The sequence below is a fragment of the Acomys russatus genome, chromosome 11, assembly GCF_903995435.1.
Source record: "Acomys russatus chromosome 11, mAcoRus1.1, whole genome shotgun sequence".
Classification (NCBI taxonomy): domain Eukaryota; kingdom Metazoa; phylum Chordata; class Mammalia; order Rodentia; family Muridae; genus Acomys; species Acomys russatus.
Window position 1 is genome coordinate 18576029 of NC_067147.1, and position 25376 is coordinate 18601404.

The following is a 25376-nucleotide window of genomic DNA, read 5'->3' on the forward strand; positions in this document are numbered from 1 at the left end:
CCTTACACACCCTACACACCCACCTCCAGTGTGACCTCCTCTACACACCTACCTCCAGTGTGACCCTCTCTACACACTAGCCTCCAGTGTGACCCCCTCTACATACCAGCTCCCAGTGTGACCCCCCTCTGCACACCAGCTTCCAGTGTGACCTCCACTCTACAGACCAGCCTCCAGTGTGACCCCTCCACCCACCAGCCTCCAGTGTGATCCCTTCTACACATCAGCCTCCAGTGTGACACCCCCCACACACACACCAGCCTCCAATGTAATTCTATACCCAAACAAGCACTGCAAACCTGATAGCACACTGAGAGCCTCTTGCTGTTTTATTATGTGTGAGAATGTCCCTCAGATAGAAGGGCAAGATTTAGAGGGTCAGAGAAGACAGAGAAAAGCTTGAAGCAGTAGAAAAAAAAAAAATCATGAGTCTGGTTTCCCCAAACTTCTGCTGTGCATGACTGTCTGGAGATGCCTCTGAGTGTGCACATATGAATCAGATGGCAAAATATTTTTACACATTTCTAAGACAGAAGATGCAACACAGGATGGTAGGGAATGCATGGGTGCTGGACCTCCAAGAGCAGAGATCTGAATCCTGCCTCCTCACATTCCTACATAGGAACTGGCAGGTTGGCCACCATTTCTGACCCTCACTCACATCATTAAAAAAATGGGGGGGGGTTTCAGGTGGAGAAGAATCTTATCTGTTTTATAGGGTCATTTGGGTAAAAAATGTGAGCTAATACAGTACATAGAAACATAGGAAGTGCATGGCACATAGGATGCAAATATCAGCTACTGATGAGGCCACTATCATGGCATCCTCATCATTCTCGGCCCCGGTTTAAGGGGCTCCTGACATTGCTCTCATGCATGTTGCTCTTTCCACAGCTGTGTCTCATCAAGAGCAGTACTAGTATTACACAATTCAAGAAGATCTGCTTAATTTTGCTAAGTGTCTGAACTCCAAAAGACTGTGAATGTGAGATGTCATTCATAATTTGAGTAAAGAGAAGAAGAGATGAAAATCATTAAATAGTATAGGTATTGACTCAGGAAGAATTTAAAGGCTTTATCCAAGCTGTGATATTGTGCACATGTTTTCTCCTTGCGTGTGATTTCCAATTTTGTATTTGTAATACGCAGTTGGCTGGCCATCCTTGTTTATAAGTGAAGCCCCATTGTTTATCCTTCCCAGATTGTAGGAACTGGTCCTCAAAGACAGTCTAAGGGCCACTGGGTGCCAAGTTATTCCGGTAAACGCTATATGATGTAAGCCTGACATAAACATAGACATCTAAGAGAAAGCGGGGCATGTTTCTTATTTTTATTTATTTAAGAAAATGGCTCCTGGGAAGAGAAAAAGAAGACACTTATACAACTAACCAGGCAGTAAGTTCCAAACAAGTTAAGAATGCTGTGCCTGGTGAATGTTATCTAGGAAAGAGAAAAAATAATTACCACCCACTCTGCTGTTAAGCAAGCTTAAGACACTTTTCATGCTTTGGAAAGGAAAGTAAGTGCCTAGCTGTTCTAAACGGGAGACTGTGGCAGTGCCCTCCAGACCTGGCTTCCTAGGAGAAGCGTTATATTTGGTTCTCTCTCCACGTTCCCATTTTAGTTGTCATGCCTGCCAGATCCATCTCTTTCTTTAGGATCTGCTTCATGTTCCTTCCCTGACCTTGACCTCATGCCCCAGAAGTTATGTCACTCAAATTTAGTCTCAGAAAAGGCTTGCTTGCCAATGGGTATTAAGGCAGCTTGAGTCACTGAGTGATTCTTTTGCTTCATTTCAGCATCACTAAGAAGCAATGGAGTCACACTTGTCCTCACATCACATGATCCTTTGAAGGTCCTTGCAGAAATAGAGAGAAATCCTATGTTAGACCCTTCTCATAACGTGAGTAATATTCACGCATGGGCAGATGCTATTATTTTTTTTTAAATATCTTAATCAAGACTGACAGATATGTCTGCATTAATCATAGTCCTGAGAGTTAGCTCATTAAACCTTCTTAATTAATGTAGAGAACAATAACAATTATGAGTCTGATCAGAACAGTGTGTACCGCACTTTGTGGAGACATTTGCAACATCCTGGGCACTCCCGCAGATAAAGGAGAAGAAGAAGAAGAAGAAGAAGAAGAAGAAGAAGAAGAAGAAGAAGAAGAAGAAGAAGAAGAAGAAGAAGAATGCAGAGTGACTTGAAAAAACTACTCTATTTACTCATAAAATAAATTTTAAAAATACTATTTATATAAGTATATAACCTTTCCTGGACTCTACCAACAACAACAGTTTGTACTTGGAAGCAGGTTTTGTTTTTTGTTTTTTGTTTTTTGTTTTTTTTTTTTTTTGAGACAGGGTTTTTCTGTGTAGCCTTGTATGTCCTGGACTCGCTTTGTAGACCAGGCTGGCCTCGAACTCACAGCGATCCGCCTGCCTCTGCCTCCCAAGTGCTGGGATTAAAGGCGTGCGCCACCACGCCAGGCTCCAGGTTTGTTTTTTTTTTTTAATCAACTAAGGAGAGAATCTCTGATGGGAAAAAAAATTGGGCTCACAATAGTCACTAGAAGAAATCAGACAAAAATTTTCAAGCCACATTATCATCCCCAAATACAGGGGTAGCAATTATTTTAGTAGCAAAACATGTCTTTTTTTTTTTTTTCTAATAGCTATAGATGTTTAAAGTATTTTACAAAGAAACAAGTGTCCCATTAATTTCCATGGTTTTAGGGATAGTATTGCATATGATATGGTTATGATTTTAAAATATAACAGTTTAAGGGTTGATTTTAAGTATTAAGCAAGTAATACAGAAGGCATGAGAAGGTGATGAAAGGGATGGGCGTGACAGTTCACACCTGTGATCCTAGGTCTCAGGAGGCTCTGGCAGTGGAGCAGTCAACAAAAATGGGAACCACTGGGTCTCCCCACCAGGGGGAAGTGGTCAAACAGGGGGCACCAGAGTTCATGTCAGAGGCAGTCCCTGCTCTCCCCACAACCATGGAGAATGAGCTGTCCATTCGCTAGATCTGAATAGGGCGTCTAGGTTTACTGCATGCATTGTCCTCGGTTGGTACCGCAATGTGGCTCTCTGAACCATAAAGAAGGGGCTTTCAGGAGGGAAGCAAGTTAATTTGAGACTGTAATTTCAGGGAATACATCCATTTTGGCCCATAAGGGATCAGAGGTGTAAGAAGTATATACATATGGTGCCAAATTGCTTATACCATCAAGAAATCACAAACCGGAAATTGGTCCCTGATTTAAAAGCTCAAGGCCTGCCCACAATGTCCTACTCACTTCAGTACAACTCCTAAAGGTTCCAGAAATTTCCAGACTAGGACCTCCACCAAGGATGAAGTCTATGTGGCCCTATGGAGAACATTTCACATCTAAATAAGAACAATCTAATTTCTGTTTTTAAATCGTATTATGAAATTATAACTTTAAAGTAAAGCTTTTTAATCCATTCATTGGATGTTTAACTATTATAGTCAATCCCTCAAAAAAAAAAAAAAAAAAAAAAGAAAGTTTAAAGGTAGTGGTCATATGCCTAAAATTTACGAATCATAGTGTCAGTAAGATGTACAGGGTGTTTGTACAGATAGAAGAATTGGTTTACCAGGATAAATATTCAACTTTAGATTCTAAAAAGAAAGTAGTACAATAGAAAATAAGAGACATTGAACCTAGAGCAGAACAGCTGTGTTGGAATAGATAGAGCTCACGCCACCTGTGACTTCATCAATTAAGGTTCACGACTTAGCATCACTAAGAATGATCTTCCTAACCTAGACACTTCTGAAGTAAGTATCTGTAATAACTCATCTGTTTATCTCTCTCCCTTCCTTTCTTCCACCTCTTTCTCTCCCCTTTTCTTCCTCCCTTCCTTTCTTCCTTCCTTCCTTCCTCCCTTCCTTCCTTCATCATTCTCTCTGCTCCCTCTCTTGATTTGTTTTTCTTTTTGGAGCAGAAGCTTCTAACCAAGAAGCAAGGAATTCTTTTTCCCATCCCAAGCTCTTGTTCCACTATCTAGATTTTTTTCCTAACCATAAAGGTTAGTACATTTCCAAGTCAATTGGCTACATTAGTGGCAAAGTCCTTTGGGATCTTTGGAGAATGAGTTTTCTATAAGAATGTAAATTAATTTATTAACTAGAATGCTATAGACTGCCTTAGAGGCCTTCGGCATGGGGAGGGCGACAGCATTGTGAAAGATTATGATTCTGCTCTTCCTAGAGATGCTCCCAAGAGCTCTGGAGAGCTGTTCAATCCTGTCTCCTATGCTCACAGGACTACTTCTCTGGGAAATGGATGGCATCGTCAGACCCACAGAAGCATAGAGGAGTCCAAACAGCCAGTGCCCTGCCTGCTTTGAAAACAGCAGAGCTAGAAAGCAATTGTGGTCATGAACCAAGCCTCACACTCAAGAAAGCATCATTATTTCCCAAGTCTTCCATGTTGTAGCCAGATTTCTGGTACATCTGGTAGTGTAACTTGAGTTCCCTGAAGAAACTCGGCACATACATCAAAAAATCCATCTGACCTTCTAGTCACGTCATGCTTGCTTTCACAGACCATAACCCCCAGACCCTCATTACATAGACAGCCTTTCTCTTGGTGAAGGGGACATTTGGACACATACAGTGGTTGCTCTGCCAAGATATGTTTTGGTTTTGTTCTCTGTCCAGTCAGAAGGTGGGGGTATAGGAGCTTCTGAGCCTTGCAGGTGTGCCTTCAGCTGCTGCCTCACACAATGTCCCAGCTCGGTAGCAGTCTCTGCTCCGCTCAGGAGGCTGTGTGAATTCAGGAGGACAACTGTGAATGGCAAAGCATCTGATATGAATTTATCACAGGCTGTTGGCTGGGTGGGTGGGTGGGGGGATAAATCAAGGGGTGGGGACTCTCAGTATTTAATGCACCCTGCCACAACCCAATAGTTTGCCCTAAAGAGCCTTTTACCAATATAAAAGGACAGGGTCAAAAGTAAGTTGACCCTTGACAGAATGTACAATTATTAGAAAGGTCTGTGTGCGAGCAGCTGCTGGAACCCCACCGGCTTCGCATCGGGCTTCCAAGAGTCAGAATATGAATAATGAAATCAAGACCGTTCTCTCCATTCCTCTCACCCCCTTGCCACCTCCTGCCAGCCTCCACCTCCTGGTTTAGGCCAGTGCTATTATATTTCTACAGGAAGAAGCATAGCCCTCCCTAGCAGCTGCAATAATTGTGTCCCCATTGTGATGAAGACCTCCTTCTGGACACCCCCTACAAGTGGCCATTGTGAGTGGGGAGTCGGTGATTATACGCTTGGCCTGATGCTTTGGGGGGAACCCAGCTGCCTAAGTGCTGACACACGAGCATGCGGAAGGCCAGGGAGGGGGGCCAGTAGAGGTGGAGGCAAGGAGTGAGGGAAAGCCAGTCTGCGAGATGGCCTGACAGAGAAGACCTTCTGCATAAGTCAAGCCCAGAACAAATGAGGCTTTATCGGGGCCCCAGTGATGAGGGGGTCTCATCTCCCTTTGAAGTGGAACTGAGCATGGGGCCCAGCAGCTTTCCCTCCTTTGGACCAAGCAAACATCCTTCTTTGGATATGCTACATGCTCATTATCTCTGCCCCATTTAATGATTTTTGATTGAAGGGTGGCGGCTGGGATGCTGAGAGGATCGTTAAGAGAGGCTCCACACAGCCAAGTCCATAAGAAAGGCTTTCCTTGTGTCCGGGCCTAAATTTGGAATTTCTTAACAGTGTGCACTTGTTCTTAGAGGCAGATAAGGGCTGAGCGTGAAATTCTTAATTAAGCAATAAATAGAGAGTGGGGTGTCAGCAGATGTAGCCAGTAGCCATGGCAACGGGAGTCACATGGGCTAGAGAGATGAGACTAGACGGAGGCCTCGGGCCTGGGCCTGACTGACAGCTGAAGAATCCTACAAAGCTTGTAAACCAGATTAATTAGCTGACTAATTATTTCATAGCGTTAATGTAACTAAAAAATAAAAATAGTTCACCATGAACTGAAACATTCCTGGGGGTGGGGAGAAGACTGCAGCAACAAAGTAGTAAGGGAGCAGCATAGTAAAGCAGAGACAGGACCTGTCAAGTCAAAGCGTGAGCCGAGAAGGGGGCTAGCTGGATTTGACTCCTGACTTGCAAAGGGGAACGAGTGCTTGTTTTTGCAGTTATGTGTGTTCCTAAGCACGGCTTGGAAGCGGCAGCTGGGAACTGCCGTTCATCACATCCAATGTCACTTCTGCTGGGTCCTAACCCGTACGTCAGCCACACGACACGCCTGTCTTCTAAGCGGCTCCCTGTGCGATATGTCCAATTGCTTTTGAAAGGCAACCTGAGCCACTCTCCTCAAACGATGCGTTTGAGTGGGTGTGTAACAGTTGCTTACGTTCCCCTTCGCAGCAACGGTGCCACGTGTATCCTATGATCGTGGGCTTGAAGTAATATAAAATCCAACTGAAAAAAGAAAAAAAGTTGCATAGCTGAGGTGACACCACATTTGGGAAAGTTTGCCTTGCAAGCATAAGGACCTAAATTTGCTCTCCACAACCCACATTAAAAAAAAAATGGCAACAACAGGACCACACCCTTGTAATCTCAGGCCCAGGGAGGCAGAACCAGGTGAACTCGATCTCCGTGCCTCACCAGCCAGGTAGTCTCTCCTAATTATGAAATTCCTGGTCACTCAGAGCCCCAGTCTCAGAAACAAGGTGGATGGCACCTAAAAAATGACATATCAAGTTGACCTATGGCCTCTATATACATTTTCATATGCACGCACAGACACATGTGTCTGCACACAGACACAAACATGAAAAATTTTTTAAAAATTATAGTGAAACAGCAAAATGAAGCTATACAGCATTAATGAAGAGAAAAGAGAAATAGCCCATTGAGAAAGGTCTTTTTTTTTTTTTAAACCAGCATAGCATATTCTTCTAAGCAAGCTTTAATGTACTTAAATGCTTTGTTCCGCATTTCCAAGGGACAAGTAAATATTCTTAACCTCCTTGTAGAAATAAAGGTATTGAGGCGTGGAGTGATTACAACACTATGCCCTAGGTAAAAAGAGTTGGCCAGCCACTGATTAAAGCCCTAAGCCCCAAGCACTGGTCATGAGCTTTGTGGAAACCCAGCACTCCATAAGGATGTTTGCTGAACAAAGACAAAACTAGCCTTGCTGGAAAAGAGAAATGGAAGGGTCAAAATATGTGCAAGGCATATTTTTCACGACTGCTGGGGACCAGTGAGGAGTTTTCTTCCACAGCCTGCCTGAAAGCCCCTTTTCCATCCTTTTTGCTTGGTGATCAATGATAATTTAGTGGGTAGCACACTCTAGTGGAGGATGCAGAGCCAGGAGCTAGAATGCCTGGGTCCAGTTTTTTTCTCATTCTTGCTTGGGGCCTAAAGTTAGACTTTAAGTCTCATGTGATGACACCAAGCAGGAGAGATGTAATTAATTGTGAAAACAAACAAATAACAACAACAACAAAAAACGAAAAATACCCTTCATATGAGGGGATGTGGTAATGTTGCAAACAAGAAATGTAGAAGGTCACCCACTTAGAAGCACTTAATGTTCAACCCAACCAAAATTCCAGCACAGAAAAAGGGACCTGGACACAAAATTTCACCTCTAACCAAGAACCTATTTGCAACTGATACCCATTGGCAAAGGGAAAGTCAGTTTTCTCCCATTGAGTGTCTGTCAGTGGGTATGTCACGCACACTCCACGGCGGGCTCCATGCCCAGGAAGAGCTAACAGGCCAGAATGGACTCTATGATTTCATGTACTTTTTGCTTGTTGTTTTGTCTTGTCTTTATTATTTATTATATTTTATTTGCTCGTTTTGTTAATTTTTGTTATTGGTGGGGCTTGGGAGTGATAGCGAAGTTGAGTGGGTAAAGGTGATGGCGGAATCTGGGGGATGGTTGGGGGAAGGGAAAATATGATCAATGAACATTGTATGAAAAAAATGATGATAATAATGAAAGAGAAGTAGTTAATAAGTGACGTCTACCCAGTTGTCAGTGAAGCTGCCTCAGAAGGAAACAGCAGCTAAGTGGAAGAATAACCCAGAAATGCTGGCCTGAAACTGTGTGCACCTGAGAAAGTCAAGCAGTTTCCATACAACAAAGACAGACCTCTATGTATTAAACTCTTCCAATATTTTGCATCCTAGTATATGCCTGCGAAACCTTGATTTGCATGCTTCATGTAAATTAGCTTAATGCTAATCCTACAGATACAAAAAAAACCTAAACAATTAATGAAAGTGAGACTCTAATTTACCAAATGTGCAGAACTATGGGTTCCTATGGGATATGTTGGGATGGCAGCTACAATGATTGCCACGCTGTTATTGGGATATTGGGGATGCACACAGGTCTGTAGGATGCATGGTAGTCTACCCACCATATTCCCACAAAGTTGTGAACTTCACACAGTGTATATCTGCAGTGATGGTCAAATGTACATAGCCAATGTAGCTGCATGTGGAGCTAATATAGGGAACACTGTACACTACAATTCCAGACCGGAAAATATAAGTGGCTGTAATTGCTCATTTGCCTGATTCATTCAGAGGAGAACGGAGGTGTTACTGACCACACAAACTCCTACTGGGTATCCTCTTTAAGGATGAACGTCTAAGTTCATTAGACATTGAAGCAACCCTCCGTGGCTTCCTTTTTCTTTTCCAAATCATAGGCAAAGGGAAGACTACGAGAATATTCTGATACAAAAAAATAATTATTAGTAAAACCTACCTACCTAATGAAATGTCTTCTATTGAAATAGCCATCTATCTGATGACTATCATTTGATTAGTTTACATCAGAAGTGAAATATGAATGGTTAAGTGTGGTGCAAGGAACATATATTAATGCATTTGTCAAGAAGTTTTTTTTTAATAGGAGGAAAGCCCCAACTCTCCCTCCATTGCTATTAAAGGTAGGAACGAGAAGATACAAGTGAGAGGATAACAATCAGGATGTAATCTGGACAAATTATAAAAAATAAAATTAAAATTAAAAACATGGAAAAAATCCAATAGTGGCAAGATTTTTGTTTAGCTCAGACCTAGTTTTCATATGGTTACACACAAGTGGGAAAGGCACGTGACCGGAGGCAATTGCTTACTATTTACTATCCTTGGGGCCAAGTTTGGCTTGGTGGTGGCTAAGAATTGCTGTGTTAACCAGACTCCCTGAATTTTCCAGATGTATTAAGAACAATTTATAACAAAATCATCATTGCAGAAACCCATTTTATCAGATCCTCTTTCTCACATGCCACCACAAAAAGTGGTGCAATTACTAAGTCCTAAAAGGTCACAAAAACTCAAGGATTAAAAGAAAGTGAGGGTCTACCTAATGAAATGTCTTCTATTGAAACGCTCACCTATTTGATGACTACCATCTGATTAGGTCATCTTAGTGAAATGGTGAGGCTGTTACAAGTGGGCAACATGGTTCTCAGTGGCAAACAAAGATGTTAAAAAAAAAAACAAACAAAACAAAAAAACAAAAACACATTAACTCCAGGAAGTCAAAAAATGGACAGCCCTGAGCCTAAGAACTGGGAAGTAAGAAAAATCCTTCTGTTTGCAGACAAGACTACACGGACAGAGGGCATCAGGTTCCTCCCACCTGACCCAGATCAGACACTGTGTTCCCTCCTGTCCTCCAGTCCACGGATCGGTATCTCATGCCATCTTGCTTCTCTCACCTCAGCAATCCTCTTCTCATGTGCTACATCAATGCTAACTTTCCTTGGCCTGAGCAGATATTCTCTGCTGTTCCCTGTGTCTGGGGCCATGATCAGCCAACTGACAGGTGCAGTAGGTGTGGGCTGGTTGGGTTCTTTTTTTATGTTTGAATCAGCATGCAGAGAAGTGGCACTTATTGTGACTTTCCATGCATGTACATCATTAGACTCTCTTCCTGTCTTATTCACTCCCCTGGTCCTTCCCTCTTGCTGTCCCCTCCCCTCTCTACAATTGCCACATTTCATCACCCTCCCTTGTTCCCACCTCCCCTCCATTTAGAACATGTTCTCCTCTCTCAGTCCTCTCTCTACCTCTCTCTCTACCTCTCTCTCTCTCTCTCTCTCTCTCTCTCTCTCTCTCTCTCTCTCTCTCTCTCTCCCATATACACCACACACACACACACACACACACACACACACACACACACACACACACACTCAAACAAATAAACAAATCTAAATTTCACATACGAGAGAAAACATGCTACCTGACTTTCTGAATCTGGCTTATTGGGCTCAGCATAATAATCTCTGGTTCCACGTAGCCTCCTCCCCTGAATGTCATAGCTGAACTCTTCTTCAGAGATAAATAAAATTGAGTATATGCATCACATTTTCTCCTCACACTTTTCTGTTGATGAGAAGCCAGGCTGATTCCGTTTGCTGGCTATTGTGAATGGTGTAACAATAAACACAAATGAGCAAGAACCTCTGGTACACTGATCCAGAATTCTTCCGTATATATACCTTGGTCATACAGTAATTATGGTGTTAGTTTCTGGGCAGACGTTCACACTAATTCCCATAATGCCTTCACTACTTTGCATTCTCTACTGACATGAATAAGGCTTTCTCTGTCCCACACATCCTTGCGAGTATGTGTTGCTTTCTAGATGACAGCCATTCTGACTAGAGTGATAATGGACTCTCTGAGCAGTCTTTACTTTTAATTATGTATATGCATGTGTGTCTGTGTATGCCTTTGTGAACATGCGTGTCATGCCTACAAGGGCTAAATCCTCTTGGATCCCCTGGAGCTGGAGTGATAGGCAGCTGTGCCAGGTAGCAAAATCAGGCCCTCTGTAAGAGCAGCAAGCAGTTGCTAAGCCTTCTCTCCAGCCCCATCTGAGAGAAGTTTAATTTGCAATTGTTTTGTTACAAATAGAAGGCTATCTTAAACTCAATTAAAATATTAATATTAATAGATACTTATTAAGTACAATATAGATAAAGCACTGAACAAATAAATTTACAGGCTACTGTTTATTTAATTGCGCACCCATTGATGTAGGTCCTATTACTATGTAACAAATAAGGGGACTAAGATGTACAATAGCTGTTTCTCACCCACTACCTACTAAGTCTTGGAATTGAGGTTTAAACCTACATGATCTGAATTTAGAGCCTGCCCTTTTAATAGCAACATGCAGCACAGTCCTCTTCCAGCTTTATTTCTCAGCCCAGATGCTGAAATTCAAGAATTAAAAAAAAAAAAAAAAAAAAAAAAAAAAAGCCTTCTGACCATATGCTCTCAAAAATCTCTCTGCAGGTGGATACTTACCCAGATAGGTGAGCTGCCCCAACTGGCTGTTGAAGAACCAGTCACAGCTTCTGTCCTGACTGGGCAAAGGATGAGATGGAAGTGAGTGACCCAGCTGACTCCCACATCTGATGAGGATGTCAGGATAAGGTGGTAGGTCCCCGTGCAGCAGCAGGAGGTGGTTCCCGGGGACAAAGCTGTCAAAGGTTGCTGAGTACTGAAGTGAGAGGAGGAAAACACATTGATGAGCAAGGAGATCCCTCAAAAGGAGTCATGTAGCGTCAGAACAAGTCAAGGTTAAGCCGCACATACTGTGTGGGCAGCAGGCCTACTTGAATCTATCTCACAGGAAGTTCACAGGCTACACACCCATTCAATGTGAGGACTGAAAAAGCCATAGGGTTCCTCTTGTTCATAACCACACAGTTAACAGAGGAGGAGACCATGGCCCAGACAAGTGAATTGGTTTCTCTCAGGTCAAACAGCTGTAAGAGAAAGGGGCAAGTGTACAGTTCCTCCCTAGCTTTCCTCACTACATGCAGTGGTAGTAACAGCAATGGCTGACACTGCTGGGGCATGTGCAGCAACAGAGGAGCCACTCCTTGGATTCACTCAGCCCCTGAGAGGTGAGCAACTGCTAATCTCACTGAACTGCTCTAGAGCATGTAGCAACTTCCCTCAGATCACAAGGCAGAAGAGAGCTGAGCCAAGACACGAACCTTCCAGAACCACATCCTTATCCTATCACCTTAGTTTTGGAAAAAAGCCCCTCAAAGAGCTCTGATGCTAACCCAATGACGGCAAAGAGAAGTGTCCTCATGGTAAATGCAGAACCAGCAAAGAGAAGGAGATGGAAGGAACCATACCCCTTCTGAGGGCCATGGAGAGATCAGATGAGAGATGCCCCTCCTGTTTCACTAAGGCACTCTTTTACAACTATGTGGGCTTTGTTGTGTGTGACGCAGAAAGAACAAACCATGGGTGCCAGGGAGATATGCTTAAAGAAACACATTGAATTACCTTTTCCCTTTTAAATTTTATTTTATGTTTTGTTTGTTGTTGTTGTTGTTGTTTTGAAAAGTATGCCCACTTTCTACCTAGCTGTGACCTCAAGTAATTTGATTCTTTCCATCCAGCCCTACCTGGAAAAGCATGGACAAATCTCTTTGAAAATTCATGTCGACAACCTGCAGTCCTTCCTCTGAGTGCCACCCTATGAGCATGTACAGGGGGAGGTAATCCCCCTCAGGAACAGTCATAGGGGAGGGGAATAAGGGGAAAATGGGGGGAGGGAAGAATGGGAGGATACAAGGGATGGGATAAACATTGAGATGTAACAAGAATAAATTAATAAAAAAAGAAGAAAAAAAGAAAAGAAAATTCATATTGAGCCACAAGGTGGCAGTATGAAACATGTAAATGCCCGATTAAGAAATTTTCTCTGGCTTCCAGCCCTTGGAATAGGGGTAAGTTAGGTTATAAATTTTTTTTTTAAGTAATTATAGGAAATGCTTAAAGGCTATTTTTCATGAAATTACTTAATTTAACGTTTCTAGAAGAATTAGTTTTGCATTCAACATGAGATTTAAATAGTAAAAAAATTCAAGTTAACAAACCATGTAGCAAAATGCTGATGCAGCTTCCTTCATGGGCATCACGTAATGTTTACTGCCCATTCCTTCGCAGAAGTGCACACAACAACCCCTTAGTGTGTAAAGGAATACCAATGGACAGGGTTACCTGAAAAGACTTGTCCGTGCATGGGCCCTGGAACTGTAGTGAGTAGGTCTCTTGATCCAAGAGGAGAGCCATCCAGCCATAGTAGTTAGACAATGTGTCATCTACATAACTGACGGTGATTGTCTTATTTCTGCTGTCAGTCAGGGTTAAATTCTTAGGAACACCAGAGCCATTAACTCTAGAGTGAATTAAAAAAAAAAAAAGTAAATAAGAATTCTAAGGTAAGGGACAGGAGATAACTCAGTAGTTAAGAGGACTTGCTTCTCTTCAATAGGACCTTGGTTTGAGTCTCAGTACCCAGAGGGCTGCTAACAACTGTACATAACTCTAGTTCCAGGAGATTCAACTCTGTCTTCTGGAGTTTATGGGCACTACACATAAATTGTACATACAGCCACACATGCAGGCAAAGCACACATATATTTAAAATAAATGAATGAATAAAATCTTAAAAAAATAATCCAGTGATAATTTTCTCATTGTCTGTATTATTCCTAGCTGGTGATGTCAAGTGGCTTCTACCTAAGTGTCTACGGAAGTCATAATCTATGTAGGTCAGAACAATCCACAAGGAGATTGCCTCCAGAAGCCATGTGTGCATGCATATATGCAGGCATACATACCTACATACATACATACATACATAACATTACACTGCATTATATTACATTATATTACATTACATTACTGTGCTGGAAATAGGCAAGTGACAGTCGTATGTGAAACCACTAATAAATATCACCTTAATGATCCACATGGGCCAGGATACAATATAATTTATTTAGCAAATGCATACAGTAAAAAATTCTGTCATGTAGCAAGCTTGTTAACAACAAAAAGGACATTATTTCTGAGGAATTTGGTAATCTCACAGGAGCTCTCATGAGCCCAGAACCTGATGCACCTAAACTATTCTGTACCCTTCTGCAGCTCCAAGGGTTTCAGTAGTGTTTCCTGGAATGAGCATCCTGGCTTCTCTCCCAGGGTCTGGCCTGCTACACAGAACACACTGCCAGTGCTGCACCTGGATGTTCTTGGGTTTGCATTTTTAAAACCACAGATTCTCCTGATCTCAAGTAAGCCATACCTACTTCTTCTGCTTGGTTGCTTCAGTGTCAGTGTAGGGCTCTGAACACATTGGTGCTGATCACGCATGCTATATAAAATGCAGACTGGCTGGATAGGGCTTTCCACAGGCAGTCAGTGCAAGCTTGCTAACCTTTATAAAGGGTTGTGTACAGAGCTGCATCTTACGAAAGGAGGAAACCGAGCCAGATCATGACAGTACCTAGGTCCACCCCACCCCCTGACTCGTTCTGTATATAGTCCATCCCAGAAGTGGCGCAAGCCTTTAATCCCAGCACTCGAGAGGCAGAGGCAGGCGGATCGCTGTGAGTTCGAGGCCAGCCTGGTCTACAAAGTGAGTCCAGGATGGCCAAGGCTACACAGAGAAACCCTGTCTCGAAAACCCCCCAAAAAATATATATATATTGATTTTTTTTAAAGATTTTGTTAGAATATAAATACATTTAATGAAAAGTTAAGACTCTAAAAATAAAACTTAAAAACCTAAAAAACAAAGACTATTTTTTTTTTAAGTTCAGTAGACACATGGCTGTTTTTCTCCCTTTGTCTAGATTTCATGAGAACTTTTCACCATGGCATTTAGCCTCAAGCAGATAATTAAGCTCTGAGCATAAAGGGAAATGAGACAAAGAGGGTAAAGAGTTTGCAAAGTAAGACGGAACTTGAATGTATCTAAACCCAGTTTATAACACTACAGTATATTGTGAAAAGGAAACACTTGTGTGAGAGAGAACGAGAGACAGTTCTTGTGGCTGATGACGTCATCAAACCTGCCCTGACCTCCTGAGTTCAAACGAACCCCTACCTTTGCTTCCTACCTACTTGAAATTATTGGCATGTGTCACCACACCGAGATGAAAAGGGGAACATTAGAGACCTGAGCAACCAGGAGACTGAGGGAGAGGATGTCAATTGGCAGCTCTGCCTGGGCCACAAGAGAGAGTCTGCTTATGCTGGCTAGTTTTCTCAGCTTGACAAACACAAGCTAGGGTCATCTGGAAAGACAGAACCTTGATTGTGAAAATACCTCCTTAAGATTGGTTTGTAGGCAAATCCATGGGGCGTTTTCTTGATTAATGATTAGCGTGGTGGGCTCAGCTCACTATGGGTGGTATAACTCCTGGGCAAGTGGTCATAAGGTGTTTAAGAAAGAGAACTGAGCAAGCCCTGAGGGCAAACCAATAAGCAGCATTCCTTGCTGGCTTTCGCCTTAGTGCCTGCTGCCAGGTCCCTGCCTGACTCCCCTCATGACAGACTTATAGGAACCTGGAAACCAAACAAACCCCTCGCTCCTCAACTCGGTTTTGCTCATGCTGTTTTAACACAGCAATAGGAAGCAGATTATGCTATTCTTTTCCCAAAACCCAAAAAATTAAAACATGCTTTTGCAGGTTAGAACAAAATGTAAAATGTTAGATGTAAAGTACAAAGGTAAACCATATACATCAGTTTAATTTTGGGCTTTTTTTTTTTTTCTAGCAAGGAGACAATGTATTCTTGATTTCTCACCACGCATTTGAATGCCTAAACTGTCTTGTGAAACAGCCTTTTGACACTGAGACAGAATCGTTATCTGCAGAGCACATATTTGAGAATCACACAATCCAGTTTTAAAATAAAATAAAAAGATGTTTTGTAGTGTTTCAGGAAGCTTGGAATTTTCTGATGATCTGTCCAGAGTTACTGTGGTGTGCGTGGGCTATAGGCCAACAGGTCAACCTGTCTGGGAAGGTTATTTGTGAGATTTTTGTCATTTGAAAACATATACACTTTCATATTACAGAACATTAGCCCAGGAATTTCTTGTGAGATTAAATATATGTATGTCCCCCTTTAGTAAAATAAAAAGGACCAAAAAAAAATCTCTGGCCTTTTGGAAGAAAAGAACTAGTCTGTCCCAGAATTTGCTGATGCAGTGTTACCTGGATCATTATAAACTTGAAAGAAGAAATCTTCCATCTTTAGGTTTTATATAGTTGGGATATTTCCTCGTCCGTCTCTACTGGGATTTGTGTGAGAACTGCAGGACAGAGCTTGACTTAAATCTTAGAACCAGAACAAACATGAAGAAAGTTTGCTCCAGTTTAGAATCCAATGTCTCATCTCCCCAATAGCATTTCATCCTGTTCCTGTTTCTAGTTGGTGATTCACTCGTGTTCCATTTGTAAGACTTTATAGGTACAATTTTAATATTATACTATTATAACTGTAATATTAAATATTATTAGTGTTTGAGATAGGATCTTATCATATGGCGAAGGCTGACCTCAAACTTACTATCTAGTCCAGCTTTGACTTCTCAGTCTCACCCTCCCTATAGCTAGCACTGCAGGTATACATGTGTGACCACACCCAGATAAAATGGGAATATTTAGAAAAGTCTTTAGAATAATAAACTTCCTCCTTAGCCATTTGTTATTTAATCATCTTAGATACAGTCTTTCTGGTTGGAACCAGGAGTCCTAGGAGTGTACAGGACACTTTGTCTAACACATTGAAAAATAAAAATGGAAGCTAAGCTATAAATGTAAAATGAAAGTGATGAGAGCTAAGTTTGAAGCAAGACACATCAAGGAGATAGACATGTTGGCTATATGAGCACCATGATCCACTTTGGGATGGGAGTCTCCACAGTTCAAAGCACAGTTCTCTGTGAATCATCTTTGACGCCGAACCTCTTCATTGCTACAGGGATGTAAAGTCTGCATAATGAACTACAAGTGATTGGTGTATCTGTATGTGCTGACTGTCTGTGATAGTTTTCCCCAGTGAAGGTGTCTATACAGAGACTCGTGCAAGTGTCTGGAGAATTCAAATCTAATTAATAAAAGATCAAGAGTTGATTATAACTTACAGGAACTGTTAAGTTAACTCAAAGCTATATAATATTTACTAAAATGACTCCTACATTTAGATGTGGTGGTTAGAAACCTTCCTTGTGGCATGAACACCTCTTCTAGTCTCTCCACGTCCTGTCAATTGAAACATTTTGGAAAACAAGCTTAATTTTCTGTTTTAAATGTGTGGTGACCTCTGAATGTTTACTGGTCTTTGCTCCTGGAAGGGTTTCCTACTTCTGCAAACCTAGTATTTTAGAACATCAGAGGTATTAGTTGTAGACACCGTGGTGGCCACATCCTACAGACAGTAATCTTTTGTGAGATTTATGTAACGTTGCCGCTGCCCAGATTATCATGGGGATTTAAGCCTTCCCCATCTTGTAGAAGGCAGTAGTCGGTGGTGTTGGCATCCTGCTAGCCTGTGGTGTTCCATAGGGCCTTGTAGTTCTTGGCCTCGTGACACTACTTGCCTAGGTCTTTATGAATTCCACCAATGTGTAGCAAAACCTGTTGAGCAGCTCCATATGCAAGGCACAGTGGGCCTCCACATACCAAGCTGTGCTTTAAAATCTCACTGAAGTAAAATTAATCCCCAAGAAGTAAGCTCTTTGCTCCATTGGCACAATCTAAGCTCCATAAGTCATCGTAGCAGCTACAGTCTATCTCCCATTCATTTTCCTGAACCAACCCATCATACTGACCCAGAGTCTACCGTAATCTTACTGAGGCCCTGATGTTTAGGGACATCTACCTCCATAGTCAACCCAAAGTTAGCATTCTAGTATTATAGGCTTTTAATTTCCTCCTCATGGTTCTTCTTTATGAACCACAGCCTCTCCTTGAGAGCTGCAGTTCCCATCTCTGCAGCAGCCAAGTGATGGTGATCTCATCTGTGACCTTGCAGAGTCAATAACTCCTCTTCATCGATCAGAACATACATTGGTTACTTTTCTCTTTCTGTGATAAAATACCATAAAGGCAACTTGTGCAAGAAGGAGAAGCTGTTTATTTTGGCTTATGGCTCTAGAATGATGAGAGTCCATCATGATAGTGAGGAATGGCAGCATGTGTCAGGCATGGTGAAAGGAACAGGACGCTAACTGCTTACAACTTCCATGTAGGTATGAAACAGAGAGAGAACAGCAGGTGGTCCAAGATTATAAGCACTCAAAGCCCACCCCCAGTGATGTATTTCTTCCAGCAAGGCTATACCACCTAAACATCCCCCAAAGAACACCACCATCATGGACCAAGTGTTCAAATACTACTTGATGCATTAACAGAGGCTTTCCTTACTCAAATCATGATAAACTATAACCAGCTCCATCTCATGCCTGACTCTACAATAATCAGGAACAATACAAGCATTGTTGGTCTCCAGAAGGATATTGCATCACCCATAGGATTTACAAAGATCTGAGCACTCAGTAATTTGGTAGTCTTGAATGTAACACCCTGACTCTGACTTGAAGCTCCCTATACTCGACTCATTCCTGAATTTTGTTCTTTCTCTTTCAATTATCAGTCTTCAGTTTTCTGGATGAGGCCAAACATTCATTGACTTTTTTTCATCATTTCCAGATTGTAGATGTTGCCCATCTCCACCTAATCCCCTAGCATTACCACAGCCAGGTCCCTGGAGCACCAAGTACCCTAAGAGCTGATAGAATAGGGAATGAACGTCTGGCCACTGAGACCGGCAAATCCTGCATATACACAGGCCACATTGCTGACCAACCAGACTCAGGTCATGCAACCAAAAGTAATAGATGATGGATAAGGAGGTGGAACATGTGATGAAGCTCAAGTTGTCCTAGGATAAAGGTCCAAAAATTAGGACTCAGGTTTGGGCCACCACAATTAGCTTCAACTATATACTAAATGAAAAAAAAATGTTTAAGTACATTTCTCATTCTTTTCCTACTTCTCATTTACATCATCATAAGAGTTATTTACATTTTACCTTAATATATCTCAATATGATCAGTTGGATAGGTTTCCCAGAAATTATTATTAATTCTTTGTATCAAGAATATATCCCAGGAAGCCTCTAGTCATTTTGACTAGAGCTAGTTACTTATCAAATTTCTATTGTTTCCTTTTTGTATTCGTCAGTCAGGATGCTACTTTCTAAATTTGGCTCCTATAGGTCACAATTCCAGTTTCTTTTTTTTTTTTTTTTTTTTTTTTAGATTTTTTTTTTATTAATTTATTCTTGCTACATCTCAATGGTTATCCCATCCCTTGTATCCTCCCATTCCTCCCCCCCCCCATTTTCCCATTATTCCCCTCCCCTATGACTGTTCCTGAGGGGGATTACCTCCCTCTGTATATGCTCATAGGATATCAAGTCTCTCCAGTTTCTTTTAAAAAGAATTCAGGACATTTCCCCAGTTTCTAAAGGCTTTTTATAAATATTTCCCCCCTTTAAGTGTTGTCAAAACTCTGATGCCATTAGTGAAGTTCTACTGGTCTTGGGTCACTTTGTGCCACCCTTTGGGTATTCTTCTCTTTCATCAGCACACAATAGTGTGGTAGTGGCCACTCAGTCAGCCAGAGAGCCAGTACAGCACACTGTGATTCTAAACTGACTTTCATCTTACCTCTTTCTGCCAAGCCAGCCCTTTCTATAGAGCCCCAAACCTGTCAAACCTCTCACATCCAACTCAACCATTCAGGATGTAGTTTCTTAGGCCGCCATGAGCAAGTCAACTTTCTGTAATGTAAATAAAGAGGTAGATACTAACTGTGGCTTCATCACGGCTGGTGGCAGTCATATTGCCCATTCTAAAAAAGCAAATCAAAATGTAGAAAGCTCATCTCCCTGCAGGTACGATTGACCATTGCCAGGGGCCAAATCTCTGAAGTCAGAACAAATCCTATCCTTCTAGGCCAAATGCCAGCACTGACAGTGGTGGGCTTCTCTGAAAGGCACCAAGAGCACATCAAGAGTCAAACAACACCATGAAGAGAATTTACCAACCATAATTACTACAATCTTTGCTTGCCCTAAATAGCCACCAATTTCCCTGTGCCCTAAATAGCCACCAATCTCCCTCTCTTTACTGTTAATGAAGCAAAGGAGCACAAAAGTATTTCTAATTTGGAGGAGCCAAGGGAGTCTGCATGGGCCATTAGCAGCAGAGAGCTTCATTACTAGGGGAAGAAGTCTCTCCCTGAACTTCGCATGGCTTTATGTGCAAGAAATCAGGAGGCAACCAGTCAATTTTAAATGTTAACCCTTTCATTCCCATGGGCAACAATTCCTGTATCCTGGCAGAAAGACAAAAGGACTCTGAGCCTCACTTATGTATCTTCTTTCATCATAAAATTGCCCTGTCTCATGGAGTGCTTTCTTAATGGACTGAATAACATACAAAAAGAAGTAGTCACATCTCTCACTTCCCATCCAACTTCTCTTATAGCGCCCTCAACATTTCTTCCTCCCAACTACATGTGTATATATATATATATATTGTGGTTATAGGTACTGACTCACTGTGCCCAGTTTGTTGTGCCTATACGTGCATAAATGTGGAACAGTCTGCTGTAACATGAGAATTCTACCAGCAACTCCATCCTCAAAAAAGAATGATTCTTTTTAAATACATTTTAATCTATTTATTTGTATAGGTGCATTTATCTGTATAGATGATTCCATGCCTCTGTTTATGTGTACAACATCTGTGTCCTGCCCCTGATGGCATGAAAATAAAAGCACTAGATCCCTTGGGACTAGAGTAACTCAGAACTGTGAGCTGCCATATGTGTGCTGAGGACTGAATCTAGGTCCTCTGGAAGAACAGGCAGTGCTTTTAATCACTGAGACATCTTTATAGCCCTGGGAGTGATTCTTTTTACTTACCTGAAATGATTCACTAGAATAGTAATGTATGTGTTGGTAAAGTTTCCAAGAAAGCATAACAATTTATCATACTAGTTGCTTAGTAGTAATGTAATTCAGTGGCCATATGCTATATAGAACTGTTGAATGTATGGTGCCCACAAAGGATCTGTTAGGCCACCAAATAACCAGTGAGAATAAACACTAATTCCCTTGCCTGTGTTTATCATTAGCTTGAATTTCCTGAGGGTTCGTATCTCTACATATTAAGAAAAGCACTGCATTGAAATCCAAATATTATATCAAATCTAAATAACTGAGAAATATAACCTCTATAATTACACATTTCCTAAGCCAGATATTTAACAGCCAGCCACAAATGTTGCTCCAAGTAACTCCCAGATACTTACTTGTTTTTGTATGCACATTTTTTACTGTACAAAAATAGGACAAAATCAAAATGTTGGGAAGAGTTACAAAACCTTGGTGGCATGCCTTTCAGTGAGCATTCTTCAAAATTGTCCTGAACTCAAAACATTCCCCATCATTAGCCTATCTGCCGATCTGTCACCACCCAATGTACAGTGCCATTTTGTGCAGTTGGTAATTTTTCCAATGTGTGTATGTCTGCACATGTACATGTATACCTGTGGTGGGAGAGGAGAGGAAGGGGGGGGGAGAAGGAAAGAACAAGAAAGTGCCTCAAAATTATTTAAGTATTCTGCCTTCTGAGTAAGGCAACAAGAAGCCTGAAGATAGGGAAAAAATATAACATTCTGTCTTTTACAAACATTCTTTCTATTTATTTATTTATTTTACAGCCTGATCCCAGATCCCTCGTCCTCTCCTCCCAGTCCGACCCTCACCTCCCCTTTCACGCTATTCCTCTCTCCCGTTCTTCTCGGAGAAGGGGAAGCCCTCAAGGAATACTAACCCATCCTGGCAACTCAAGTTGTAGCAGGACTAAGTGCATCATCTCCCCCTGAGGCCAGACTAGGCAGCCCAGCTATGAAAAAGGTATCCAAAATCCTGCAATAGTGTCAGAGGCAACCCCTAATTCCCACTGTTAGGGAACCCACATGATTGACCAAGCTGCACATCTGTTACATATGTGTAGGGGGTCTAGGTTCAGCCCATGTTTGGCTGGTAGTTCAGTCTCTGTGAGCCCCTTGGTGTCATGTTAGCAAACGTTCAACAGTTCTTATTTCATCATATGAAATGACTGTAGAGTCCAAACATTTGCTGTAATCACTCTCGTGTTTCTAGAGAGCACATCCCATTGACTGTCCCCCATGGCTTTTCAGAGGCATGTTTCTGTCTTTGTGTAGACTTAGCCAAGGTGAAAACTTGTTGTAGAGGAACCTGAGTAACAACTTCACAGATCCTCCAAAGATCCTGTCTACTGCTTTGCAACAGACTTACTTGTTATGTTAAGATACCACTTGTTGCTTATTCTGTTTTACTCTGTGAAGAATGATGCTCCTTCACCCATCAGGCTACTTGGGAGCTACTTTATGCACATTATTTCTTCTCCATACCTTAGAGAGCCATCCTCAGGAAGAACGGCTTCTTAGAATAACGCAACCAAGAGGTAGGCAACTACTTAGCAAGGTTATGGGAAAATCCGTGTGCATTTTCTAGGTAGGAAGATAGGCTAAGCTTTGTCTTCCTTCTTATGTCTAGATACCTGCTGCTTGGTACAGCTCAATGATGCACAGCAGCTCATAAGAGCCTTCTATTGTTCCTGCTCCCAACTCCAAGTCCAGCATCTTTCTGTAGCTTCAGATAAATCAGATGACACTTTCGCTCATCGTGGAATTATGCTTTTTACTCCGGAATGTTTGCTGATGAACATATACTGACACACCGATGTGCCCTTCTATTATTCACTAACCTTAGTGACCATACAACATTGCTATTGATGCTCCTCAGTTTGGGGTTCACTGTGATTTTTGGATGATTTCCCGCTTTCCTTCTGTAACCTCTGTTGCCAAGAGAGGATAATACATCTCACCATCATCCCGTGTCACGGGGCGCTCTGTTAAGGGACTGAATGGTACCATTAGTAATGCTATGCCTATTTATCCCTGGGAAGGAGAGTTAGGGGATTATTAGACGAAAAGCTAGGCCAAAATTTCCATTTGAACTCTCCTTTACTTTTGCATTTGCAGAGGCAGGGGGTGCCTCATACTTTGAACACTAACACATTAAGAGCAGTGGCATAGGTAAAATCTGAGCCCGAGCACGACGGGAGAGGGTATTCAGCAAGATCTAAGAATCAAGGTGATCAACAAAAGCATTAACCTTTCCTTTCCCAAAAGGAGGAAGGGAGGCTCAGAAGACACAAGGACACACAGAATCACAGACAGGGTGAGGTATGACTCCAGATTCTGTGTCCTCCAGGGCATTTCACTGCGTTAACATAATGTCATGTGATTGTGGGAAATTACTCCCCTTTCTTCAGAAATCAGATTGTTACGTTTGTGTGCATGTGATTGTCTTGCCAGGCATATATTCTCATGAATATAAGAACTTACAAATTCCATTAGATTACAGAGTGCCTATGTGTTGCCTTCTAAATAAGGAACACAGTGTAGACTTGTTTAGGATGGGGTTGACTGAGCACTTGTATGTCTGGCAATGACCTTGTGAAACAATACCATTATGTTCATCGTACTGAGGTTAGAAATGAAGTGAGAAGAGGTAAAATGACCTGTTGAAAGGAACACACACAGGAAGCTGAGAAGCTGTGAACTTTCCTCACAGATTCCTGATTGCCTCTGCATTCTCCAGTTTCTGAAGACTAATGCATCTACCCTGACTACACTCTATGTGTAACCAATAAAACTCAGATAGATGGATTGGGTTGCCCAGCCTACATGTTTCAAGCTCTTTCACCATCATCACTCCATCCACTTACTAACTAGAAAGCAGAATCAAGATGTGATTTGTTAATATCTAAGCATGAGTAAAACAATTGAAAAGTCTGTATGCTACATTAGACCAAAAACTAAAAAACACAACAACAAAAAAAAGCAAACAAAAAATGTCATTCCTAGATGATAAGCGTGAGGGTTAAACTCTCATTGCTCTTACCACATTCTGCTTTATCACAATAAAGTCTCTATATACTGCCAGAGAAAGAAAACATTTTCAAATGTTAGCAACAGATTGGGTAGAGTGGGGGGCTGGGGTGCAATGAAGAAAAAAAGTAGATGTTAAAATATATGCTCTAATTAATAGCTAGCCCCAGGATAGCAAAATACTATAAGATACTATGAAAGGGCGTTAAGTGTTATATGATTTTAGAAATTTTAGAGAGGATAGCATTTTAATCCCTACATCTTCTGAAGAAAAAGTAAATGTCACGGAGACCTCATGGGCATAAAGCATGGAAAATAATAGCATGGGAAGAACACTTGGAGGTGACAAGTTTTTTTTTTTTTAATTTATAAAAAAACTAATTTAAGTCATTGTGTGCTCAACGTTATATTAGCACCATAAGACAAACAACAAACAAAACCACCCCGGCACCCTCCCTAACATCTGCAAAGGAAGGCAGCTTATAAAACTGTGCAGGAGTTATGAGTATTGATCAGAGCAAGTCTAAAGAGCTGGCACACAGCAGGGATAACACAGTGCACAAGATGCTCAGGAAAGCTCATCAGAGAAAATCACCTCCATGCTGAGCCCATGGAAGCTGAGCCTTAGGAACAGAAACAGGCAAAGAAGTAAATATGGGCTAGAGAGCTGGGGAAATAGTGTGATGTCAGGACTTTGTACAGGTAGCAGATCATAAAGGGCTGGAGTGGTTTCTGCCTCAGGAAGTACTTGGGAAGACATTTTAAGCAAAGGAAAAAGGGCAAGGCTAGCTTGACACAAGTGACAAGCTAAGATGCATCTGTGATCACACACGTAAAAGATAACTAAAGCTGGATTGAGGGAGAGCTAGCCAAGGGAAAGAGTCAAAATGGATTACTTTTAGAAACTGGCTTGTACAAAGCGTGTCAGACTGAAAAATCCAAGTATTCAGAAGGCAGGGAAATTGCTGACAGTTTGAGATTAACCTGGGCTACATAGTGAGCTACAGGGTAGTAGAGGCTACAGAATGAGACTGAGCAACCAGATAAAATGGGAAATGGAAAGAGGAGAGAAGGTGAGTGAAATAAAGTGAAGTGAGGGGAGGAAAAGAGGAGAGGAGGGGAGAGAGGGGAGGAGAGGTCAGAGGAAAGAAGAGGAGAGGAAAGGAACAGAGGGGTGGGGAGGTGGAGGGACATTTAGTATAATGTTGGTTTCAAGTCTGTTGTGTGGGAGTAAGTTAAAATATGCTCCTATTTCTAAATTTTTCCAAGTTTTTATCCTGAAGTTACATGTGATTCTTAAAAAGGCTTTTTCTGCACGGATTGTGGTGATCCTGTGATTTCTGTGCAACAAATGGTGACAAACAAATAAACAGAACAAAAAAAACAGAATGGCTACCTTCAAGATTACAAAAAGAACAAGTGTGGGTGAGTTAGGAAGAAAAACTTGTATTCAC

General features: G+C 41.7%; 1 protein-coding gene across 1 annotated transcript in view; it reads right to left on the minus strand.

Moving 5' to 3' along the window:
• The window catches only part of Pkhd1 (PKHD1 ciliary IPT domain containing fibrocystin/polyductin), a 474396-nt gene that overhangs the window by 214196 nt on the left and 234824 nt on the right, over positions 1–25376 (minus strand). Inside the window, 2 exon segments of the mRNA XM_051152952.1 lie at positions 11351–11546; positions 13070–13247. Of these exon segments, the coding sequence (XP_051008909.1) occupies positions 11351–11546; positions 13070–13247 (374 nt within the window).